Source organism: Prosopis cineraria, unplaced genomic scaffold, assembly GCF_029017545.1.
Source record: "Prosopis cineraria cultivar Desert tree isolate PC_DT_omini unplaced genomic scaffold, ASM2901754v1 PC11, whole genome shotgun sequence".
In the NCBI taxonomy this organism is placed as follows: Eukaryota; Viridiplantae; Streptophyta; class Magnoliopsida; order Fabales; family Fabaceae; genus Prosopis; species Prosopis cineraria.
The window spans coordinates 16,646,844-16,671,497 of record NW_026555342.1 but is presented as its reverse complement, the minus strand read 5'-3'; the positions used below and the strand labels follow the sequence as shown (position 1 = coordinate 16,671,497).

At 28.8% G+C, this 24,654-nt stretch overlaps 3 protein-coding genes across 5 annotated transcripts; 1 reads left to right on the top strand and 2 right to left on the bottom strand.

The window, feature by feature from the left end:
- The first annotated feature begins 5,462 nt into the window (after window positions 1-5,462).
- Window positions 5,463-6,259, top strand: LOC129287295 (uncharacterized). Its single transcript, XM_054923510.1, has one exon. It carries the CDS (start codon window positions 5,487-5,489, stop codon window positions 5,985-5,987), a length of 501 nt encoding a protein of 166 aa, XP_054779485.1. The 5' UTR covers window positions 5,463-5,486; the 3' UTR covers window positions 5,988-6,259.
- Window positions 6,260-9,611: 3,352 nt separating this feature from the next.
- On the bottom strand, window positions 9,612-13,644 carry LOC129287007 (WAT1-related protein At3g30340-like). 3 transcript variants are annotated; one of them, XM_054923132.1, is made up of 6 exons: window positions 13,355-13,644; window positions 13,103-13,165; window positions 12,883-12,999; window positions 11,948-12,386; window positions 11,151-11,302; window positions 9,612-9,873 (listed from the first exon to the last, which is right to left on the bottom strand). In XM_054923132.1, the coding sequence occupies exons 1-6, from the start codon at window positions 13,537-13,539 to the stop codon at window positions 9,699-9,701; spliced, it is 1,131 nt and encodes a 376-aa protein (XP_054779107.1). In that variant the 5' UTR covers window positions 13,540-13,644; the 3' UTR covers window positions 9,612-9,698. The 3 variants fall into 3 exon arrangements, with proteins under 3 accessions (XP_054779107.1, XP_054779108.1, XP_054779109.1); XM_054923133.1 differs by having other exon boundaries at window positions 9,612-9,865; XM_054923134.1 differs by lacking the exons at window positions 12,883-12,999; window positions 13,103-13,165.
- A 5,777-nt stretch (window positions 13,645-19,421) lies between these two features.
- On the bottom strand, window positions 19,422-20,791 carry LOC129287300 (ethylene-responsive transcription factor TINY-like). Its single transcript, XM_054923515.1, has one exon. The coding sequence runs from the start codon at window positions 20,786-20,788 to the stop codon at window positions 19,595-19,597; it is 1,194 nt and encodes a 397-aa protein (XP_054779490.1). The 5' UTR covers window positions 20,789-20,791; the 3' UTR covers window positions 19,422-19,594.
- Between the last annotated feature and the right edge of the window lie 3,863 nt (window positions 20,792-24,654).

The window sequence follows — 24,654 nt, the reverse complement described above, 5'->3', positions numbered from 1 at the left end:
CCAATAAAGGTTAGTCCAATTAATAAAAACTCAGCCTATAATCCATAAAATTATGAGGTCAAATCTTACTGTAAATATGAGGATTTTATTGGTAGACAATTTATAAGTATATTTACAAGTTCTCTTTAAGTCTGGATGTATGTTCTAATTCTAGTGAACTTGAAAATCAACTCATTTAAACTTTAGTTCTTCAAAAAAATTATAATAAAATAAAAATAATGTCTTTATAAACCAATTTTTTTATAAATATTAGAAAATAATACTGTTTTCTAATTTTATTATTTGTTAAATAAAATTTATCTACTCTTTTGTTTATTTGTTTTATCATGCTTTACCAAAAGATATTGAATAATTCAATTTATTTTTGTTTTTAATTTTTTAATTTGTTCCATTTCAATCATTTCCAATAACGAAATGGTTCCTAAATCTAAATGGCATGGCTTAATCGTCCACTATGACCGACAAGTTGGAAATGGCGAGTGAATTGTGCAGATTGCAAGCGTTGTGTGAGATTGAAAAGTAAATCTATCATTTGCTTCAATCATTGACACAATTCTTTTTTTTTTTTTTAGTAAGAACATTGACACAATTTTACGTGGCACTGACAATGCTGCCATGGATGCAAAATTTAACCTTGTTAATAACACTATTTGTGACACATCATCAACTCCTACTTGCTCAGGGACTAATTCATTAAATGCATTGAAGTTTAGGGTTTGGGTTGGTGAGAATCGGAATTGTTTTTTTTAATTTAAAAATTAAATTATAATTATATTAAAATTTTAAGGATCAAATAATTATTTTTTTTAAATAATTTTTCAATGAAAAAAGGCTTAAACAACTCATATTATTGGCATGGAGGAGCTTTTTAATTGAAAGAAAAAATCTTTCATCATAAAATAATATTTCATAACTATTTTTTAAAAAGACAATAATTTAAACAAGAAGTTAATTGATTCTTTTACAGATTAAATTTGAATTTTTTTTTTTTAAATAGATTGTCATGGGAACCCATGCAAAAGCACTTCTCCTACGGAAAAAGCAAAAAAGTGTCCCAACTTTAATTTGGATAAAGATTCTTAAAGAAAAGGGAGATGCACGCAATTTTAGGTGGAGCCTACATGTATAATATTCGCTCAATTCAATTATTTAAAAAAAGGACGACAAATAAAAATCTTTATAATAAAAAAATAATAATTTAGTCTCACAAAATATAATAATACTTTTTAAATTTTAAAGAATTTAATTATTATTAAAGTTTTTAATAAAATAAAAAAAATTTTAATTTAAAAAACTGAAGAGTAATAGTGAAAAAAGGGTTATGAATATCTAAATCACTTTAATCATTTATTGAATTAAATTTGTGAATTTTAGAATTAAAATTGTAAAAAAAAAACTTTGTTACACTTTGCTTATTAAAAAAAATGGTGAGAGAAAGTTACAAACATCTAAACTACTTTAATCATTTGCTAAATTAAAATTATGAATTCTAAAATTAAGGTTGTAAATGAAAAAGACTTTATTATACTTTATTGATTAAAGAAAATTGATGAAAGAAAGTTATAACTATCTAAATCACTTTAGATATTTGCTAAACTAGAGTTATATATTTCAAAATTAAAGTTATGAATAAAAAAATTTTATTATATTTTTTAAATTAAGAGATATTTTTGTCATTTTATCAAAAATTTTAGTGACAATATAATACTTAAAATGTATTATTATATTTTGTGAGATTAAATTGTTATTTTTTATTTTGAAGGTAGTTATTTGTCATTCTCCCTTGTTTAAATCCATTTTCATTAATGTCCTTGAATCTTCCCCCCTTAAATAATCCAAATTAATCTTTGATAAATTACTCACTTTCTTCTCTTGTTCCCTCTTTCATATTACATGACGATACTTTGAAATTAAAATCATGTACAGTAATTTCAAAATGAAAGTGAAATAAAACAAATGGAGTGAAAAAATATACCTGGTACGTATTTTAATTTTGTTTAATTGTGTTTATATTTTAACAAGAATCTAATTAAAGTAGAAATGCATACCTATTACACATTGCACAAAATACATTACTCTTTTTTGGGCCAAGAAATACATTACTTTATAAAAACTATAATATAATATAATAATGCAATCATAAAATTAACTTTATTATCCAAATCCAATTTAAAAAACCATAAGCAATTATTAAAAAAGATACGAAAATTAGATGTTGATATATTTCGTGATTCCTTCCCTGTCATTTTATTTAATTTTTAGAGCATGTTATAGTAATGAATTTTTAATGAAAATTAGAGATGATATTTTTTATTTAGAAACTGCATAAATATGCCTTCATTCAGGGACAAATTTAAAAATATATCTTAATTATTTAGTAACACACTTTTTGAGACATCACGACATATTCACCTTAAAGTCCGTCTATACATGTCTAGAGACAAATTTTTTATTAATTGGAGATAGATTTTTGGACAACTCTAAACAACATTTTTATTTTTTTTATTAAAACCTGATTAATTAATACCACCCAAAAGCCATTATTTGCAAGCCATGTCAGAATTTTTCTTTCTATACAATTTACTCATAGAAATTATATATATATATATATATATTATACATGCTAGTACTTTTACTTGGCAAATCAATATTCAAATTTCTGTAGAAAAAAGTATTTATATTTAATATACGATCATTCCTTAAACAAGATTTTCTTTAATAAAAAAATATATACTATGAGCAATTAAAGAAAAATAAATTATTTAAGTAGTATAATTATGTATAGATTTCATATTTATATCCTTGTACAATGGGGAAGAGGGTGTCTCCACTTCCCTTTCCTCCATTTCCCTCTTATCACCCTTGGATCAAAACTTTTTAATGATTCAGAATTGATTTTTGATAAAATTATTATTTTAATTTTATACAAAGATATATAAAAAATATGAACTATTAAATTTTATCTAAATATTTATTTATATATCTTTGTATAAAATTAAAATAAAAAATTTATTAAAAATTAAATCTAAATTATTGAAATTGTAATCAAAAAGTGATGAGAGAAAAAAGGAAGAGAAGGGAAGTGGAGACACTCCCTATCCTACACAATGATGGCACGTACAAACAAATCGAGAAATATTATATATAAAATATATGTTATAGACTGTCGGCTTGTAATTTGCACAAAGTCCTTACTATATGATTTATGAATAATATAATTTTCAATATAATTACATTATATATTCTCTATGTTAAAAAATATAAAATATTTTTAATTGAATCTCATCTTCAATAAAATAGTTACTTATTTTTAAATTAACCTTATATTTTTATATTTATTTCTATTTAATAGGATGTTTCATTTTAAAATAAATATAAAGTGATTTATTTAATAGGGGTATTTTAAAAAAAAAGACAATAATTATATTTTGAAAGATTAAAAATATTTTATATTTTTTAATGTCTAATCTTTTAAAAAATATTTTACTTTTTTCAATGAAGGGGGTATTAAAGAAGTCACAGTACATTTTTTTATATATTTAAAAATTATTTATTGATTATTGATTCAAATTGTTGTTATAAATTTATACCTAATAATAATTAAGCACAAGCACGCAATTATTTGATGATGAGCATGCAATCATTCTTATTGATAGTAACATGTGGTATGCTATCATGTGATCAAGATTCTAATATACATGCATGCATACACACTCATATATATATATATATATATATAATGTGTAAAAAACCATTATTGCTAGGGTCTTAAGTTTGAATGATTCTGATGATCTTATTTGGTAGAATCATTTGAAGCTATTAATTATTAATTCCCATAATGAATGTCTTTGTCATCATTATTATAATCATGCTATAACGTTTCTTAAAATAATTAGTCATTGTTTGGCCAAAAAAAAAGTCATTAAGAACCATACTGACTACCCTCTAATTATTAGAGTTTTAGTGGACGCAAAGCAAGGTTGCTCCCGAAGATAATTGGCAAAGTTCGATAGAGTTAGGCCTTTATTTTATTTTTGGCCAAAAAAAGGTCTTTATTTAATTTATGTAATAATGTGACTAAGGTGTGTAAGAATTACATTGTATTTATTAAATCAGCTTATTTTAGAATTTGAGTTCAAGTTACAGGATATATAATCACATTAAATAAATATGTCAAAATTATTTCTAATTAAGGTATCCATGATGCCATTGTTGGTAATAACAATCCCAGATAGTGGTGGTTTAAATTAATTTGAGCAGAAAGTAATAATATCTCCCACATTTCCCAGGATATTTGACGATCGAATAAAAAAATTACTTTATATTTATCAGCTATAATTTGTTAATAAATAATAAACATTTTATTTAACAATATTAGAGTGGCAGACGTTGATCAAATCGTCTAAGATACACTTTGCTAATATACGAGTCGATTGGGATATGATTTCAATCGCAGGACAGTATGGCGAGTACAATTTGAATCTTAATTACTATTGACATCAGAATCTCTCATTGATTAATAATTTATAAGTACTAACTTTAGAGCTGTGATACTTATTTGATCTTAATGAGTTTTAAGAACCTAACTTATCAACTAAATCTTTTTTAGTGTAAAAGAAAGAAGAAAAAGAAACACATGCATGAATTGGGGGGGGGGAATTATTTGGTGGCCAAAATTACATAAAAAATTATGTTAATACTGCTCTAATTTCGGCACCAAAATTTGCATTAATAATTAATATTTAACTTAAATTTTGTGGTGAGTACTTATTGATTTAAATTCTGCTGTCGATAAAAAGATATTGTTTATAAGCAATTTATAAATATTCATTTAAATGCTCTTTAAATATAAAGACATATCTTAACTTTGGTGAGTTCCTGTATTTATCTCACATAAATTTTTTTATACAAAAAAACCAAAGAGATATTGGGACAGGCTGGGACAATAACCAAGAGTAATATATTCAATTATATAGGTTTAGGACAATAATGAAAGTGATATAGGTTTAGTTGGTGATTAAATACTTAATGTAATATCTCAATTCCTTAACTTTAAGATTTAATCACAACCTTTAATTAAGTCCCCACAGATGAGCCTCACAATCAAGTAGAGGCTGTCTCTACTTTGGAGCATGAACAGATTAGAGATCAATTATATTCTTCATTAGCTTGTGAGATTAATTTTGATAATATTTGAATCCTAATAATAAAGAATAATTCTTTTTTTGGACAAAAAAAAAAGAAAAATCCTTTTCTTCCAATTATTTATAACTTCGACAAGCATAAGAGTCACAAAAGGATACGAGTTAAACTCATTGTCAAGCAATTCCTCTCTCACGCCTTTTTTCTTCTTTTGGAATAAATCACAAATACTTGCAGTGATATTCAAGTAATTCCATTAACTTTATTCCCAGAAACTTATCTATATATAACATCACATATATTCATTTCAATTCCACTTCAAAACCCAATTATATAGTAGAATTATGCCTTCATCAGAAGCATCAAATCCCAGCATAGAAAATGAGAGGCATAAGCAACTCGACCGAGATATTAGAGAGATGGTCACATCCATCACTAATCGTGTCGATAATTTTCACAAATTAGGTCACTATAAAGACGATGAAGATGATGACGATGGTGTTAGGATTATCACCCTCGCCGGAACCAATGATGGCGCCACCTTGAAAAGCGAAGTGGACAACAAGCCAGCCGACCATCACTCCGGCGAGAAGCCTGAAGAGGAGGCATTGAGCACTCACGTGAACAGCAATTTTCAGGCTCTCAACAACTCAATCGTGTTTAGTGGGAGCTACCAAGCTAATGATCCCGGCGTGAGCATCGAGATCTCAGATTTCACTGAGCCGACCAGCCACCATAAGGACGGAAAGCATGAGAAGAAGAGCAAGAAGAAAGAAAAAGAAGAGTCTAAAAGTGACCATGGCGATCATCATCATCATCATCATCATTCTGGACATTCTGGTTAAGATAAGGCTATAGCTCATCACCTAAGCCATAATGGAGTGTCAAAGCATTAATAATTATTATTATATTTCTTCGTTTCATTAAATTTTTGAACAAGTTATTACTTTCAAATCAGTAAGATGGTTTCTGAGTTGTTGTTTATGCATACATTATTTTAATAGGAAATAGGAGATAGAGGTTTTCATTGATCTTAAGAGTGATTGTGAATGATTAATTATCATTCCAAGAATAATATGTAGACCGTAAATAATTAATATCTTTGTTATACTTGTTATGATGTGTTCCTATTCAATACCATTAGTGTGGCGCGCTTTCCTTTTTTTTTTTTTTGGGGGAATTGCGAGCTTTCCCATTTTGCTTTATTTGTATATCCGTTTAAGATTGTATATTCTCACAAATAATCTTTAGGTAGCATTTGGATTAGTAGATTTTAATTTTATATTTAAAATTTCACATTTTAAATTTCATATTTAAAATTATTTGTTTAGATAATTTGAGAAATTTATTTCAAATGGAGAAGATAAATAAATTGAGATTTGAAGTGAAATCAAAATTTAAAGTCATGAGCTTACCTCTTTATTTTTCAATTAATGAGAGATAATAACCAACCATGAGTGAAGATGCAAGCTAGAGTGATAGATGCAAAAAATTGTAAAAAGGTGAAGAGAATGAGAGATTTGAGATAATTAAAATTTTAAATGAATAGGATGTAGAAAAAATTTAAAATTACTAAAAAAATTAAAATAAGAAATAGATTATATAGATTTTTTGTACATCCACCAAATGAGAGATTTGGTTTTATTTGATAATAAAATTTTAAGAATGTGTGAGAGCATCTATAATGATACCCAAATAGATGTAATTAATTAATGCTATGTATTTTTGGCAAAACTTATGGAGAAACTATTAATTAATGTGAAATACTCCCTCTGTATTTATTTATAAGAAAAATTATCATTTTTAGCTTGTTTTTTATATAAGAAAAATAAAAATTTTTAATAAGCATTTATTATAAACTTTTTAAATTACTCCTCATAATTTCATCATTCGCAGTTATAAGAAACAATTAATGAAGGGTGTTTTAATCTAATTCTTTTATTTTCAAATACAATTAATATAATTAATTAATTTTTTTAAATCGTGTGATATATTTTTTGTATAAATAAAAATGGAGGGAGTATATAATAAAATTATAATTTGGGGTGTTTTAAGCACCATATAGTAAACGGGTTGCTCATAATTTACGAGGTAATTAATTCGATGAGTTTCATCACAAGTCAAATGACTTTAACTTCTGTTGGGATGCGAGATGCACAGAAGTTATGTAATGTTTGATAGGCATTAGAAAAAGTTCTTTCTAAAAATAAAATGACAAATACACTTATTCCATTTTTTTTCAGGAAAATATTTTCTGTATACCAAACATGTTATTAATGTTTAAAATCCCTTAATCTTTTTTAGAAGGATTGCCCCATTAACCATCCACTTGCAAGGGCCATTAAAATTTTGGTGATACATGATTTGATCATCACTTTTGACTCCATCTTCAGAGAAACACGATTAAAAGTGTTGATTAGTTAGCTCATTACATTCATTATTTCCTTATTTAAATATTACTTACGGAATTTATATATTTCTCTCCATCTTTAAGGTGCAGATACTTGATATTGATATACATACATACATATATATATATTTTGATTGTATTCCATGTGCACATTTTGTTTGTTGTGACCTTGTATTAGAAAAAATCACATGCTGCTAGTGTTAATGCATTTTTACACACAAATGAGGGAGCTGGGAGAATATTCCCATGTTAATATTGTATTATGACGAGTATGCAACTTTTGACTTTATAAAACCACTTTTGACTTTATACCTAAATCATGGTTTGTGATTAGATTAGATATTTCAGCATTTCTAGCCATTTGCTGTCTCTTCCGCACTAGGACCACTAGCATTACATCATTCAATTTCTTTCCAGCTGCAAAGTCTCAAACATGTCTTTCATTTGTATCTTGGGAATTTACTAAAGTCTTTTTTTCAGAAATCCATTTGTTTTGACATGTCTATTTTTGTGATTAGATATGAACAACCTTAGATGAATTTCTTTATTTAAAATATTAGTTGTAAACTTTTTTGATATAGCTCTCGTTTTTGTTGTTGTTGTAATATCTAGTATTATTAGAAATATTCAAGAAATACTAAACTCAATTATGGTTCACTCTTTCAAAGTCATGTTATATATTTACATAAGCTCGATATAATATTTGTAAAATTAATATAATTAAAAAATTATTTTATATACTATTCATTTAAAACATTAACAATTGAAATTCATTCAGTTTAAAAAATTTATAATTTTTTACTCATTTTTAAAGCAAATAGTAGAAAATTTCAAAAGTACTCATCAAACTCAATGCTCTGATTTTAATATTCTACAGATGAGGCCCAATAGAAGCCCAAACTTAACTCTTCTTTGCCCCAATTTGTGCCACCATCAATTATCACTAGTAGGGCCATTATTTAAAATTCTACTTCCTTGACCATAATATAAGGAATGTTGCACTAAAAATTTTGCTTAGTCTAAAATATAGAATATTTAATAATTTTTTAATTATATTCCTAATTTATTTATTATTTTTTTAAAAAATAATACATTAAAATTTTAATTATCAATATCAAAGTATTTATAGAGGTATTTAATAAGAGTAAAATTGAAAAGATGTAAATTTTTTTACGAAATTAAAGTTTTAACTACCATTTTTTGAAAACAGTGAATTAGTTACAAATGCATTACATTTTGATCCAGAGGGAGTAAATAAGTAAGGGTATTTATAATTTTAGAAAAATTAATCCATGTGTCCTCATAGTTTATCTCAATTTTAAGTTAGGTCCATGTAATTTATTTTATTTTGATCAAGCTCTTTTATTTTAATCTATTAATTTTTTTAATTCCTAAATATTAAATTTCTTGATTTTTTAAATTAAATCAAGAACTTTTACATTTCTTTTTGTTGGTAAATATAAAGAGTAGGTTTCACTAATAATAAAAAATATATTCCCTGATATACTAAAAGCAATAGGTAAACCTTTGAGTCTCTACCACTCAATCCACTTTAGCCAGTGAAACTTTTACATTTCTGTTAAAAATTATACAACTTTAGAATTTATATATAATTCTTATAACTCAAAATTTACATAATTAGCTTATATTTTATATATTTTTATACAAATAAATTATAAAAATAAATAAAAAATTAAAAAATTATTTTAAATTAAATTTTCTTTTTTACCAAAAATATTAAATCAAATTTTATATAAACTTTAAAAGTATTTTTTTGTTTTTTAAATATTATTTATTCATTAATAATTTTATCCTTCAAGGATTTGTTATATTGGTATATATTAAAATATTAGTTAATATCTAAATAAATGTATAAAGAAAATGTGTCACCAATATTGATATCAATCTAATATATAATTAATATTTTTAAAAGATGTGTGTGTGTGTGTGTGTGTGTGTGTCACATACAGTAATTGAACCGAGTAAGAATATATATAATTAATCTTGTTTACGTACAAAAATAATTCATGAACAAGTATAAAGGAAGACGCAGCAGACATATCAAATGGTGTTGTTATTATATTGATTCTTCATTTGAACATTAATTAAATGTGGAGACTTCAAACTTCGAATAAAATAATGGAAATTAAGGACAACGTGGATCACAGGACACAGAGATTTGTTGTTGTTGAATTGGTTGGTCTTGTTCCTTGGTTTCTTCAGCTTCTTGGACGATCATCAGTTTCGTCAACTGCATCTCCTTTTTCTTCCCCCACAGAAGAATGTATAATCCCAGCATCACCAGTATGGATCCTAAAACGCTGCGTTTAACAAGCACTATTAATGATCATACCCAGGAAGTAATATTCTCCATTATTCAATAATATCAAATCCAGTAAGTATGATTTTCTTCTGAAATTGTTCAATTTTAGTGTGTACTGTTATTTCTGGTGGTGGTTGTTTTGTTGCTGTTTAGACTGTTTTGTTGCCTTTTCTGGTTCAGGTTTTATTGTTAGTTTGATTGCATAGGTATTGGAATTTTTTTTACTTCGACCATTAGTGTGTGTATTATGTTTTTTATTGATTAATAAAATTGACTTGTGTTTTAGTAAAAAAAAAAAATTAAATCCAATTGACTAGTTCAACACCAATTTCACTGTGTAATCCTTTTTCTTTTGGAAAGAAATTTTCAATTTTATTAAAAAATTATTGTTATTTTAGAATTCCAATACTTAAGTTAATTTTTTTTAACTATATCCTCATTCAGTTACCTCCATTCATGTTTCATTCTCTCCCTATAAACTATTGCCATGGTATTTTAGTTCCTAATTAGGTTTATGATTATAAGATTTTTTAAATGAAAATCATATATTTCAATTTACAATGCATTTAACAAAATCTTAGAAGTACTTAATACTTTTTTCTACTTAAAATGTCCCCAAGGATACAAATAATTAAAGGATAATAAAACTTTGTTCCTTTATACCACCTAGTGGGATAAAAGTTTGCTATTGCTGCTGTTGTTGTATCAATTCAGTTTTTGAAATTTGATTTTTATCAATTAAGATTCTAAAATCTTATAAATACATACTTACATACATAAATACATATATATAATTAGTCCTTATAGTGTTATTTTCCTTTCAAATCATAAGAACTAATTGTATATGATTATATAACTTTAGAGATTTGATTGATAAAGATTAATTTTCATGGTCAAAATTGATAATTTGAGGCAAACTTAAGAGTTCAAAAGTTTCATTATCTTAATGATAAAACTTAAGATTAAGATGCTCAACAGTATTTTTTTTTTAAAGTAAACTTGGAAAGTACTTGAGATAGAAACCAACAAATGATTTTCTTTACTGGGTATGAGTTTGTTAAAAATATCTTATAATAATATTACTTCACCATCTCTAAATTTATGTGCAAAACCTTAAAGAATAAAAGAATTAAAACATACTTACAGAGGGGTATTTCTGTCCTAGAGTGTCTTGAGCTTGGAGAATTCTAATATATATATACATATATGTATGTATGTATGTATGTATGTATGTATGTATGTATGTATCATGATAAGACACAAGTTAATATATACCTTCCAAGATGGAGCTGTTCATGCAAGAGAGGGACATCGATCATGGCTGCCATAATCTGCACAAGAGGGCTGAAAGCTGCAGTGAAGACTGGACCTCTTTTCTTCACACACCATGACATTCCCACGAAGCACAATCCTGATCCTACCATTCCCTGCATGTATTTTCAGACTTAGTCTCAGGGATTGGACTTCCCACGAGGACTTAAATGAAATCATATTATTTCTTAGGGGCCATCTTTCAAATTGGTCCTTCTGCATTTGATAGTAAACAGAGCTTATGAACCAATGAGATGAGATTCATGAAAAAGAGAAGAATACGTGGCACAGATATCTCACTTCACAAAACACTTGGACCCAACGAAATCTTATTCATGTTACTGGATTCCTGTCTCTTCATTTCCCAAGATCCTTGTGAGATGCTTTTCTTTCTTTTCTTTCCCTTTCCCTTTCCCTTTCCCTTTTTCTTTTTCCCTTGCCAGATTCTCAAACTCAGAAAAACAGCAGCCTGCAGCCTTAAAAAATGCCATCCCTATTCTTAAGTCTCCTTCTTGTGATTTATAATTTTTTAAAATTTCTTAAATTTCAGTATTTTTATTTTGTAATCCAAGCCATTTTTTTAGAAGTTGATATTCCTGTAGAATGTGTACTAGATCCATGTTCCGCATTTCTCAACCACATAAAATTTTTTGAGTTATTCACATTCATGCATTCAGAAACAAAATGGCAGTCATGAATTCAAATGATTTATATTGATTTTTACTATGGAACTTCAAGATATAGGACAGATATGTACTTACAGAAAACAGAACAGTGATGATTTGCATCTTTCCCTTAAGAACCCACAGGGAAAAGTTCCTTCCAGTGGCTAAGCTAAGAACAGCAGATTGAATGGCTCCAAAGAAGGTCATGATGGCTGTGCTAGAATACTGGCAAGGGTACCTTTTGCCTACTTTTGATTGCACAACAAACCATGAAGACCAGAACAATGTTCCCAGAATCAAAGCTATTACACCGAGAGTCCATCTCTCACTATTCACATGATGATGAGAAGCAGCCAACTTTACTGCAGAAGTTTTTGATATTGGTGCTGATGCAGAAGAATCATAGTGAGAATCATCAGAGCCGAACAATGGCTTCCCTTTGTACAGTGTCAATATCAATCCTCCTCCGATGCACACCACTGTTCCTAGTATCTTTGCTCTCCCACTGTTGCATTTTATGTTCACACTCTCTAGCCTGTCGAATATATATATATATATATATATAATCAGCACCATAGCACAAGGCCAGGTTATTATTCTGCATTATTTGGGTGGTAGTTACTTGTCAAGCATTGATACTTTGGAAAATGGAGTATTGTATGTTTGACGTGACATGATGGCATTGCATAATTACTTGTGTTGTAATTATTATAATTTGAATATTTATTTTTAAGAAATTGACAGCCAAATTCATCTGAACAATGGACTCTTCAATGAGTGTGGGTGCTACACTAAATTTGATATTCTACATTCATGCATTCTGAGACTTATATCTTATCTTCTTACCCATTACCTCTTTTCTCTCTCTATCTATCTTTGAATGCACTGTGTGCGTTTACTCTGTAAATCTAAAATAATCTGAATTGGTTCTACACGTGCTGTACCTTTTCCTTTGAAACAAATACTATAGATTTCTTAAAAAATTTTGAGGATCCACACCTATGTGTGTACATACATACATACATACATACCCAAATGGTAATGCCATGAGGAATGTGATCACGGGCACCATGTTGACAAAGGCACAAGCAAAGGTAGCAGAAGTGTATTGAATTCCCAGAAGGAAAAAATACTGTGTCACTGATGCCCTACAATGATACATTCATATATAATTCCAAAGTAAACAAGAAGAAGATAGAGATAAAGAGAAATCAAATGACAAAGCAAAACTTGGGTTTCTAAATAACTGACCCAACAATGGCACTGAGAAAGAGGTAACATAAAATTCTAAATGTGAGCTTTGGTCTTATATTTCTGCAACAGCGAACAAAAATGGTTAAAGTTATAAGATCTTTCATATGATCATTCATCTTGAAGGGAAAGTTCTACGCATATAATTCATCTTGAGCTATATCTGCATAGTGATAGTGTGTGTGTATCAAAGTTCTAAAAATAGAAAGAAAAGCTACCAACTCTAGGAATCGAAAGGTCCTAGATATATACCTTTCCCAAAAGTAGCCGATTGGCGCTAGAAAAATACTAGAAGTAGTCAACCTGTAAGTAATGAAAACCAAATGGTTCATTCCCTCTTGAAGGGATTTCTTGAGCAGAATATTCACTACCGCAAACGCAAAATCGATAGCTATCATTGCTAGAAAAGGCTTCCATTCATCACAGCTACTCATCATTTCAGCAAAGGATGAAGAAATTTAGTCCAGAAGAACTCTTCGAAGAGGAAGAAGATCAGTGAATAGCTTCAAAGCCCCTCCTTGTTTTGCAGAAGAAAGAACAGAAAAAGCTCTTATGTTTGAAATAGACCGCAGAGCTATAGGCTTAGGTATATATAAATAATATTCTAGAATAAGTGGCAAGAAAGCAAGATTAAATTCTGCAAATCACATCAAACGCTTTAAGCAACCAGCTCTGACATTAGTTTAATGGTTATGCTCTTTTCTTTTGCTTTTCTTTGACTGATATATCCTGTTCAACAGAAGCAGACTGTTCCAGAATAGTTTTTCCCGTAAATGTATGTGTGTGTGTTGATGAAGTTGAATCAAGTAATTCTAGGCCTGATATTTCAGGCCACGAGTTCTATATTAAGAAGTCATATAGCTAGGGCACGAATATGGTTATGTTCTTCATGTTTTGTTCCTGATTAATTATTCCCATGGAGGGAAAATAAGATTTTTTGTGATGGTTGAGAGGCATCTTTTGAGTGGAATTTAGAGAAGAAATGGTGCTTCTCTTCCTGTAGTGTGCACGGAATCTAATACTTCATCTTTTAAAGCAGAGTGAGAGATAGCTAGCTGCAACCTCACATATCTGATCTGAGACCTAAAAAGCCAGAACAAAGTGTCAAATCCAGCTAAGTGCAATTTGATGATGATAAAGTTCGAAAAACATGGACTAGAGAGAAATTAGCGAGAGAATTTAGTGATGCAAAGCATTAAAAAGATGTTATTCTTTTCATGTCATGGGGTTAGGCAATAAGCCCTGGAATTTTGGAGTCCTAAAACTGGAGCCCCTAAGAAATATTGACGGCAAGGTGAATTTAATTTGGTTTCTTTTAACGTGGGTTTGCTTCTTGCTTTTTACCTTTGCCTCTGCTGTGAAATTCGTTGATGTCTATTACAGTACAACGTCTCAGTTTTGACTATTGATTTTTAGTTCATCTAGAGAAAATTATAAATGTCAATAAAAGTTTAACATACATAGTCATATATCTTACCAAAAAAGAAAAAGAGAGCATATATAGTCATATTTTTTCATAACTATTGCCGAAATCATTGTCAACATTACTTATAAGAATGGTTAGGTAAACCATGGTCAAATCCTAACAACAGATATAACAACCGACTATTAGTAAGTATGTTATTTAACAATAGTTTAATAATCGTCGTAGAACCTGTACAAATTAATGATAGTCATAACAATCATAGTTAATTATATTCATGCCTTTTTTTTTGTTTTGTTTTTGTCAACCATCATTGATAATCGATATAATTATTGTGGTTACAAGTTCTTAATTATGACAATTATTTTTAATCATCAGTACTAAGACATGTTTCAAAACAATGATTTGCATAACCATAATTAAGACAAACCTTAGACATATTTTTTAAGGTGTCATTATTTGGAATTCGAACTACTATGTTAGATTCTAACATTGTTCGCTTAATTAAGACTACTTCTCCCGATATGAATTTTTTTAATCAACACTTGAGTTTTAAATTGTTCTTTTCAAAGAGTTCAATTATTTGCTAAGTTTAACCTAGTTATACACCATTGAACCTTGGTGGGTCGTTGTTTCACTCCAATATTAATGTCGAACCGAAATGATTTGAATATAAAAAGTTGGCCAGAGATTATGAAGCCATGGCATGGCCTACAAGTCCTTGCGGACAGCAAAGATGCTATAGAGAAGATATCTTGAATGAGAATTAAAGGCACAAATTCTGCAACTTTTTGCAATTTATACACAAGATTGATATATTAACTGTCTATGTCCTTGGCTTTTTGGCACAGATTCCCAACTTCCCAGCTTTTTCCTCCTCTCTTCAACTATACTTGCACTCCAATTCATTCACTTATCAACACATCAATTAATTCCATTATTCTTCTTGAACGACATTCATAAACCAGGACCGTTCATTCTCTACATGTCTAATAATATGAATATCAAAGCATTATTGCAACGTTGCTAGCTTTCCTTCCATCCAAAGCAACTGATTCTCATCATCCAATAAAATAGCAATCTTCATCTTCTGCATAGTCGAAAAACGAAATGTAACACAATATATTTGAAGAGATGTTGAAGAAAAAAGACATCTATGATTGGCTTGAAATAAATCTCATATACTGCCATGCCCTATAATTTTTCATGTAGAACCATTACATATATAGAGAATACAAATCTAACTTTTTACCCCAAAAAAATCATCGATCTCTCTTCTAAAAGACTGTACCATCTTTTCTGATCTTATCCGAAATATAGACCATTAGCTTTTGTTGGGGCTTGAGAGATCATCAATATATATATATATATATATATATATTCACTAGTTCGGAACTTTGGAACGAAATATGTAAGTGGGTATGATATATTTTGACCCATAATTTTAGGGCATTGAGTTCATAGGTTTTCTTTCATATATGATTGGGTAGAATGGTAGAAATAAATCTCATATAATGCCGCATGCTCTTTAATTTTGAATGTATACTATATACAGAGAATTCAAATCTGCCTTATAAAAAAATCATCGATTTCTTCTAAAAGATTGTACCAACTTTTCCTTTTTGAAATATAGACCATTAGCTTTGTTGGGACTTGAGAGAGTATCAAATATCAAATAAATTCTCTCAATCCTTCTAGTTCATTGAACTTTGGATGGAAATATATAAGTGGACTAAAACGCTACATTTTGACCCAAAATTTTATAGCATTATTATTGAGTTTATGATTTTCTTCCATATATTTATTCTTTTAATCTAACTTTAATTAATATGGCATTTCTTCTCACATTAACTTCCCATCACCTCCTCTTAGGTGTGGTCCGCCAAATATCACACAAACATATATATATGTTTTCCCCCTTTTCCTTTCTCATGAAGATAACCTCACAAGAGCACATTTCTGCTTGGTCTTTCATTCACATACCAAAAGTACAACTCTTTCCATTTACTTATAAATTTTTCTTTCCTCCAACTCCAAATGAGCATGCGTGTGGAGTCCAACTCTCATCCACTCCTCCAAGTGAGTACACTTAGCTTGTGACTTGTGAGTTTCACCTTTGTGTATTCATTGTCTTCATATTCATGTGTCTTTGTAAGTGCTGAAAGTTGACTTTGATATCATTTGTTTGATATTAAAAGAAGTGTTTTATGGATTTGGATTCGGTGATTATACTTAATATAAGCATTGAATGCCTGTATCATCTTAACTATTAAAATCTAAATCAATGATTTAGATAAATTTACCCATTTCTTAATCTTAAGTGGTATATAAATTAATAATCATTAATTTAAATTTTAATGGTTTAGATGATACAGGTACTCAATGCCTGTATTAAGTATAATCACCGAATTCAAATTTACGTTACATAATTAATAAAAGTTGAGTCTAGCCAAAAAAGCTAGTACAGTTTTTCACAACTTGACAAACCATGGTGTGAATAATGCCCATTGAGAGAAGTACAAACTCATATTTAATTTCTAATCATATTTCGAACAAAATTACCTCTAACAAAACTCATGTAAATAATAAATATATAAATATATATATATATATATATATGTTCAATGTTCTCTTAGGCCAGAGTAAGTTTTGTGTGAGAGAAGTTGATTTAATAGCTAACGCACACGCACACATAGATGTATCGCACAATAGCTAGATCAACCGCAACACTTGAACATCATATTTGCTGGGTAGAACCTGGATTTGCACATTGGGCTGTGGAATTTTGTAGACGAAGGAAGGACACAGCATGATTTCTAGCAGAAGACGATCAGTACATTATTAATTAGTTAATTCCGTTATTGTTTATGATTTTTCAAGAGTTTCTCTAGAAAAAACAACCACCATATTCGTTCTCTACAACACCACATCAGAATCAAAAAGTTGCTTTCTTTTTTCCTTCCAAAGCAATCACGTTTGGGTGCAATTTGGATCCTGATCATGATCCAATAAAATAAATAAATAAAATATTATTTCTCAAAAATTCATTCATAAAAGTCTCCCTCATTGTAACCATGGATTGTGCTTCTCAAAGAATATGTCTTTTGATGGACACTACATATCCTAGAAATACCCTCCAAGGACACTACTTTTATTAATTGGCCTTTAACTTCCATTGGATTTCCTCAAAGACATTGTCACATCGCACCTGAAGCCAAAAAGCCAAAGCAAGTTTCATTTGGAAAATAATCCAATTGGTGGACCTGTGGGGACCAATTACGTGAATTCGTGGACAAGAAATTTGTCTAAATCAAGGATGTTCTGCTTTGGAATAATAATAGTAAAATAAGGCATCTTCCACAGACATTTTGGTATTTTTGGTTCTGCAATCATGTTCCTCCCCCTCAACTTTAGTTTATGTATTTCAACTGGGACCTATTGTTCTTCAATTAATATAGAATATTAATTGTTTACAATAATTACAATTGTTGAATTTTGAGCCCCAGCACTCTATATTTTATATTGCCACAAGTTTTCCCGAATCTAGAACCTTAATTGCACTATTCATGGAACTGTAGCAGATTTTTTTTTTAATAATTTTACTTTGAGCTTGAAGGAGTAATCAAGGTCAAATGTATGTTTTTTTTTTGTTATTTTGAAAAAAATTATTAGATTCTCACAAGAAACGAATTGTTAGTTTATTTTGTAAAATAAATTTTATAAAAGTACACTTTAGGTACTCATGGTTGATGAATTTGAAGCTTATAATATTATTTAGAAAAAATGACAGTTAGATCTCTCAACACTGAATTAATATAAGTTAAGTTGCTGACAATTTTTTTTTTAAAAAATAAGTTGAGAATATTAATTCAAATTATTACAAATTTAAAAGTTTCAATTACAAATAAGTATTTAAATATTAAATGTAACTTTTAGATTATAGTAGAAATTTTTGTTTGTAATTGTTTGAATTGATATTTATAATTTATTTTGCAGAAAATTTTGTCAAGAACCTAACTGTCATTAAATCATTCTTCCAAGACCTAACTGTCATTTTTCTATTATTTATTTATCCTCATTTATTTGAATTTGAGGTTTTTATGTCAATAAAATTTTATGAAATTAAACTTTAGGTATTCATCCTCATTGCCGTATTTTATCATTAAGAATTATTGAAGTGAGCAGAATATAATGTTTAATATATTTTCTTTGTTGAGAGAGTATCGATGATGAACAATTCAATAATGAACCATTCCATAGTGATATTCCTTGTCACTCAAAAAGAAAAAAACTACAATTATTTGGTAGCTCATCATTCTGAACTTTTTTATAAGGTGCATATATAAAGTGTAGTGACCGTTCATAATCAATAAAAAATTACTAGAATAATTCACCGAAACAAATTACTAGAGTAAGTGCATATCACAATTGTACCCACTACTAATTAATTATTTGGTATCTCTTTTTGAAACTTTTTGGGGCACACAGGAATAAGCTTGGAATAAGCTTTACAGAGCACATAAATATATTCCTCGCTCTCATGAAAGATTTATGACTTGCATATACATTAAAATTATTAAAATAAAAGAAGGGTTACGTTTGCACAAAGGTCATAATTAACTCAGAAACATAGCGCACTCATAATATTCCACACTTGGATTCGGTGAGTAAGATAAAACTACTTATTTAATGAGTGTTTCAATTATAATAATTGAATTTTATCAACATTTAAAGCTTATCAAAATATATTTTTCTTTAAAAATTTAAAATAATTGTCAGAACACTTCTAATTTATGTTGTCCCCTTCAAAAATTTGGTAAAATTTTAGTCATTTGATTAAATCAAGTGGTTATTATACCACGTATAATATTTATTAAGTGAGTGGACTCATGGTACTTATTAGATCCAAATCTCAATATTCCTATTCTATAAACCAAATCTGAATTTGAGTACACAAACCATATCTTCTATCACGATGATCTGACTTTAAAAGAATGATGAATACTTCAAGATGAAAAATAATCAATATACATACATATAGCTTCCTTTGACTTATCAAATTAAAACAATCAACCTAGCTGAGACGACACAAAAAGCAAAGGATCCCACGTACCATTATTACTCGAACTAAACCAGCCACCACCATTATTGTCACACTGCACAAGAACTTGCTGCTGCTGATGTTGCTGATGATCTGGTGTCCAGAACCCTTGGGGTAGTCCTCCAATTTGAGCATTACTTGTATTGCTATTTGAAGCTCTGTGATTATGATCAGAATAATACAACATAGTTTGGTTGTTATTACAATCAGAGTATCCTAAGACTCTATCTGATGAATCATGTTCGACGTTAATAAAGTTCTTGTCTACTAATACATCCACATAATCTGAATACATCATATTCATCACAGACTGATCAATAACGCCAGATAATGGCCATGGAGAATTATTTGAAGGGGTAAACAAGCTACTATTATTTTCAGCAACATGGTTCACCTGTGTAGGACATGTAGGCCAAGGCAATTCATAATTAGCTATCTCATTGTTATTGGACCATGGACTATTTCTTGCTACAGAACCCCCATGATCTAGATCTGAGATAAGCTTGTTACAGTTATCATTATTAGTGTGATTGCTCTTAGCATTACTTGCGCTTGTGCTTGATGAAGACGTGCTTGTAAACCCAGGATTATTATTAGGGTTTACAGATCCTGTATTCAAGATCAGATTATTGTTAGATAATTGAGAAGGAAGCCTCACTACTCCTCCTTTGTCATCAAATAGCTTGGCCTTGAGGGCTCCGATAAGGTCGTGATGATCCGCCCCGGTGTCCTCGAAAGAGAAGGGCTCGAGGTTCTCCGGCATGCAGCTTAAACTGCCACCGTGTTGGGTGGCGCCGGCGGTGGCAGGATTTGGCAAGTCGAAGTTGGTGCGAGCATTGGGGCCACGCAAAGCACGAGCGGCTGTGTCATAGGCGCGAGCTGCGTCCTCGGCTGTGTCGAATGTTCCGAGCCAAAGCCTGACCTTCTGAAGAGAGTCTTTGATCTCAGCCACCCACCGGCCGGACGGCCTTTGACGGACTCCGACAAACCGGTTGTGGCCTCGGGATGATGATTTTCTTCTGCCCTTGAGGATCTTATTAACTTCGGTTGGTGCTGCCATGGTTGTTTCGTTTACTTTTTTTGTTGATCGATATATCAAGATTAGGTTGGTGTGTGTATGTATGTGCGTGTGTGTGTATATATAAGCACAATTATTGAACATTTTTGAGCTGGTAATGAGAAGGTTTACGATACGATGTTTGTTTAATGAAGCGTAGTTGGTCTCCCAACTGTACGAAATGGACAAGAAAATAACATGTCAAAGGTTAGAGATTGCTGTGTTTTCATATCTAGATATTTCATCCTTCTTTTAACTTGTCTCGTCATTTATTAAATATCGTTGGATTTCATTTTAAACAAAAAAGTTCAAGCCCAGGATGTGAGACAAATTTTAATGCAAAATTTCTCCATCAATTATTAAAATTATCCGTCACAAGATGGAAAAAAATCGCGTTGAAAAAGTTACCTTCATTTAGGTCACAATTTTTGGATCTGGATCGATATTATTAGTTACAAAATAATTTGTTAAAAAAGTCAATTGATGTTAATTGAAATCTTTCTCAAATATATACTATATTATATACTCCATCCGTGTTAAATTATAAAACACTTTTAGGATAACATCTCAAACTATAAGATATTTTGATAAAAATAAAGTTTTATTAATAATATTTTTCTAATGTTATTCTTGTTATATATTCTCTTTTTTCAATATTTTTTTATCAATAGAGTATTAAATGAAATATATTTTTAAAAATTTATTTTTTTTGTCTTGAAAAAATAAGGTTGTAAAGTATATTTAATGAACTTTATTGGTATGTAAGATTTTATATAAAAATATCTTATAATTTAGGATGGAGGAAGTACATAAAAACTGCACCTGAGACATGAAACATAAATACCTGTATGTACCTTTTTATATCCATTTTAATTCAAACTTTGAACAAAACAATATCGCTTTTTTGGATAGAGAAATTACATAGGGTAAAACTGTCCATATAAAACTTAACAATGTGATTGGGAAAAATTAGCACATATAATTAATGGTTGAGTGATAAGTTGTTAGTTTAAAGCATTCGCGCGAATTTAGACTAAAATAAAAGAAAATGAAAATATTATAAATGAGAAGATATGATTAAAAGAAATTTTATATTATAACAAAATAAAAATAGTATAAATAAATTTTTTTATTAAACCTAACCTAAATTTCTTACTTGATGTATACTCTATAAAATTGGAACGTCGCTATTGCAGGCCGTGTCGATGATATCGACGTGAAGTTAAGGTGTAGTTACAAAGGACATTGGTATAACATTAATTATGTAAATATTGATAATTGCCTCCTACTCATGAAATAACGACAATCGTAATGATCATAGGACTTTGTCTTGTTTTTGTTGTATAGATTCGATTAAAATATTAATACTTGCCCCATTGATTTGAGAAAAATTTAAATTATCTGCCATCAAGAAGACAACTAAGAATACATACATACATATAAAAAAAAAAATGAAACTTGATTAACCCTAAGAGTAATCCTTAGCTCCAAATGTGACATACCTAATTAAGTATGGGAATACAACTAAGATGATATATTTATGAACAAAAGAATTAATTAAAGTTTGAATTTAATCTTTGCTTTTGGATATTTGTTCTATATACTCCCTCCTTTTAATATTATAAATTTTTTTAATCGAATTACACTTCAAATAAGTTAGTTAATTATTTTTGAAATTACATACTCTTTATATCTTTATTCTTATTTAATAAGGGATCCCAATTATAAAATCTTATTAATTACACATTCTAATTAAGGAAATTTTTTAAAAAAATTATTAATTGTACTTTAGAAAAAAATTCAGAATGTCTTATATTTTTTAATATAATACTTTTAAATAGCATGCTTGCTTTCATACTAATTTTATTGTTTGGGCCTAAAATGGAATGTCAATTTAGAAGAGAGAGACATAAGAAATGTTAGGACCAATAATTAGTTAAAAACGCCCAACCAACTTCCAAATAAGGTTCCGTGTTGAGCATGGCGTAACCCTTAAGACTTAGAGTGATTGAGCGTGGAACATCATTAAAGGGACGTGTGATCGTTATCTAATGAGCTCCAAACCTTGCTGGACCATGCTTAATGATAGCGGATATTTTGCATACGGGCTCTTGATTCTTTGAGTACAATAGTCTCAAGTGTACACATATAAGAAGGGATCAAATTGACAAAATTAGAGAATGCAATCCATACACATAAAGCAGACTCATTGCTTAGTTTTCAATTCAACTTTACTTTGTATTGTACACTTAGAATTAGACTTTGTTATTTAAATTTCGTTCTTGTAATCATTGCAACTTTATCCTTCGATTCTAGCCATCAAATCACTTTTACATCATTATTTTTGTATCTTCGCACCTTATAACTTGAGATAAGAGAATTCGAGAACCTTCTTATCATTTGAGACTCTATGTCTTTGGCACATTTAGTAATCGTATTGTTCAAACATAACGAACAATTTGTGATTAATACATACTAAAAAAATTTTTCTTCAAAAAATTAAAAAAATTTACCTATATTTGGATGGAAAAAAATTAAAAGTAAGGGAAAAGAAAATCAAAAGAGAAACACATGATGCAAAATAGATCCCTATCTGAATAGCTAAGATAAAATGAGAAGGATATAAAAGTGGAGGAGAAAAAAGAGACATGGAATTCAAATGGTTTTCTTCTTAAAGTTTTGGGAAAATACATTTTTCAAAGATGCCTCAAAGGCTCCAATGCTCTAGACACATTTTTTTTCACACAAGTTTATTGTTATATTTGAAATTAGACTCGTGCAAATTTAACTTTGGGATTTTTTACTTCGGTTGTAAAACAAATGTAAACAATTAAGATGGGGATATTTTTAATCATCAATATGTCTCATAGATTTTCTACATCAATTATTCGAGCAACTGGTGAAGAAGATCACTTTTTACACTGGTTATTTGAGCAACCTATGTCGCTATAATTGATATAAAAAGTGAAGAGAATATATTTTTTTAACATATTTTTGCACATTTCTCAATTTTACAATCAAACCAATATAGACTATCAATTACTAAATCGGATGTAAAATTAGTGTAGAAATCGTTGTAACTACACCAGTTTTCTAGCCGTTATAAGAAAAGGAAAAACTAAGGATTTGGTCTTTGCATTTTTGATCCACTTATAATTCAATTCTTAAATTTAATCTGTTATAACTTAATCTTTATAGTTTTAACTCGGTTGCATCTCAATCCTTAAAATTTGTCCCTTATAATTTAGTCCCTATAATTTCAAACACTTAAATATTAGTTCTTATATTTTATAATAAATATTAAAAATATTTTGAATCTTTAATATATATAATATTTAAAGATTAAAAGCTTAAAATTATAATATTTATAATATTAGTAATAAAATTATAAAGATTAAAATTATGTTAAAACTTATTACCAATTTTTTAAATTATTAAACCCTTTTAATATTTATAAATATTATTAATATTAAATGTTTAAAATATTTTTAATCTTTATAATTTTATTTTTTTAAATACAGAGACTAATATTTAAGTGGTTGAGATCATAGAAACTAAATTGCAAGAAATAAAGTTTCAAGGGTTGGGTTATAACTGAGTTAAAACTAGAAAAATTAAATTATAATAAGTTAAAGTTTAGGAACTGAGTTATAAGTGGATTAAGGGTCAAAATTACAAGAACCAAATGATTGATTTTTCTAAAAAAATGATTTCTTTTTTCTTTATGTATGTGTTTTTGCCAAACGGGTAAAGACACTATTCTATACTAGTGAATTAGGAAAATAAAACATTCTATACTATTTCTTTTTTCTCCAATCATTTTCTTTTCACATCCAAACAATCGATAATGTTCAAACAAATGGAGCATCGGGACAACAATACGAGAGCCCTTCCCATAGAACCGAGAGGTGCGTTATCTGTCATTTTATTCATCATTTGTCGTTATATTATCCGACGTTTTCATGTCCTTT

Coding starts and splice junctions, on each gene's coding strand:
- LOC129287295 (XM_054923510.1), top strand. CDS start 5,487: ATGCCTTCATCAGAAGCATCAAATCCCAGCATAGAAAATGAGAGGCAT.
- LOC129287007 (XM_054923132.1), bottom strand. CDS start 13,539: ATGATGAGTAGCTGTGATGAATGGAAGCCTTTTCTAGCAATGATAGCT. Junction 13,000..13,102: donor TTTCTCAGTGCCATTGTTGG/GTCAGTTATTTA, acceptor GTATCATTGTAG/GGCATCAGTGACACAGTATT. Junction 12,387..12,882: donor CTCATGGCATTACCATTTGG/GTATGTATGTAT, acceptor TATATTCGACAG/GCTAGAGAGTGTGAACATAA.
- LOC129287300 (XM_054923515.1), bottom strand. CDS start 20,788: ATGTTCAATAATTGTGCTTATATATACACACACACGCACATACATACA.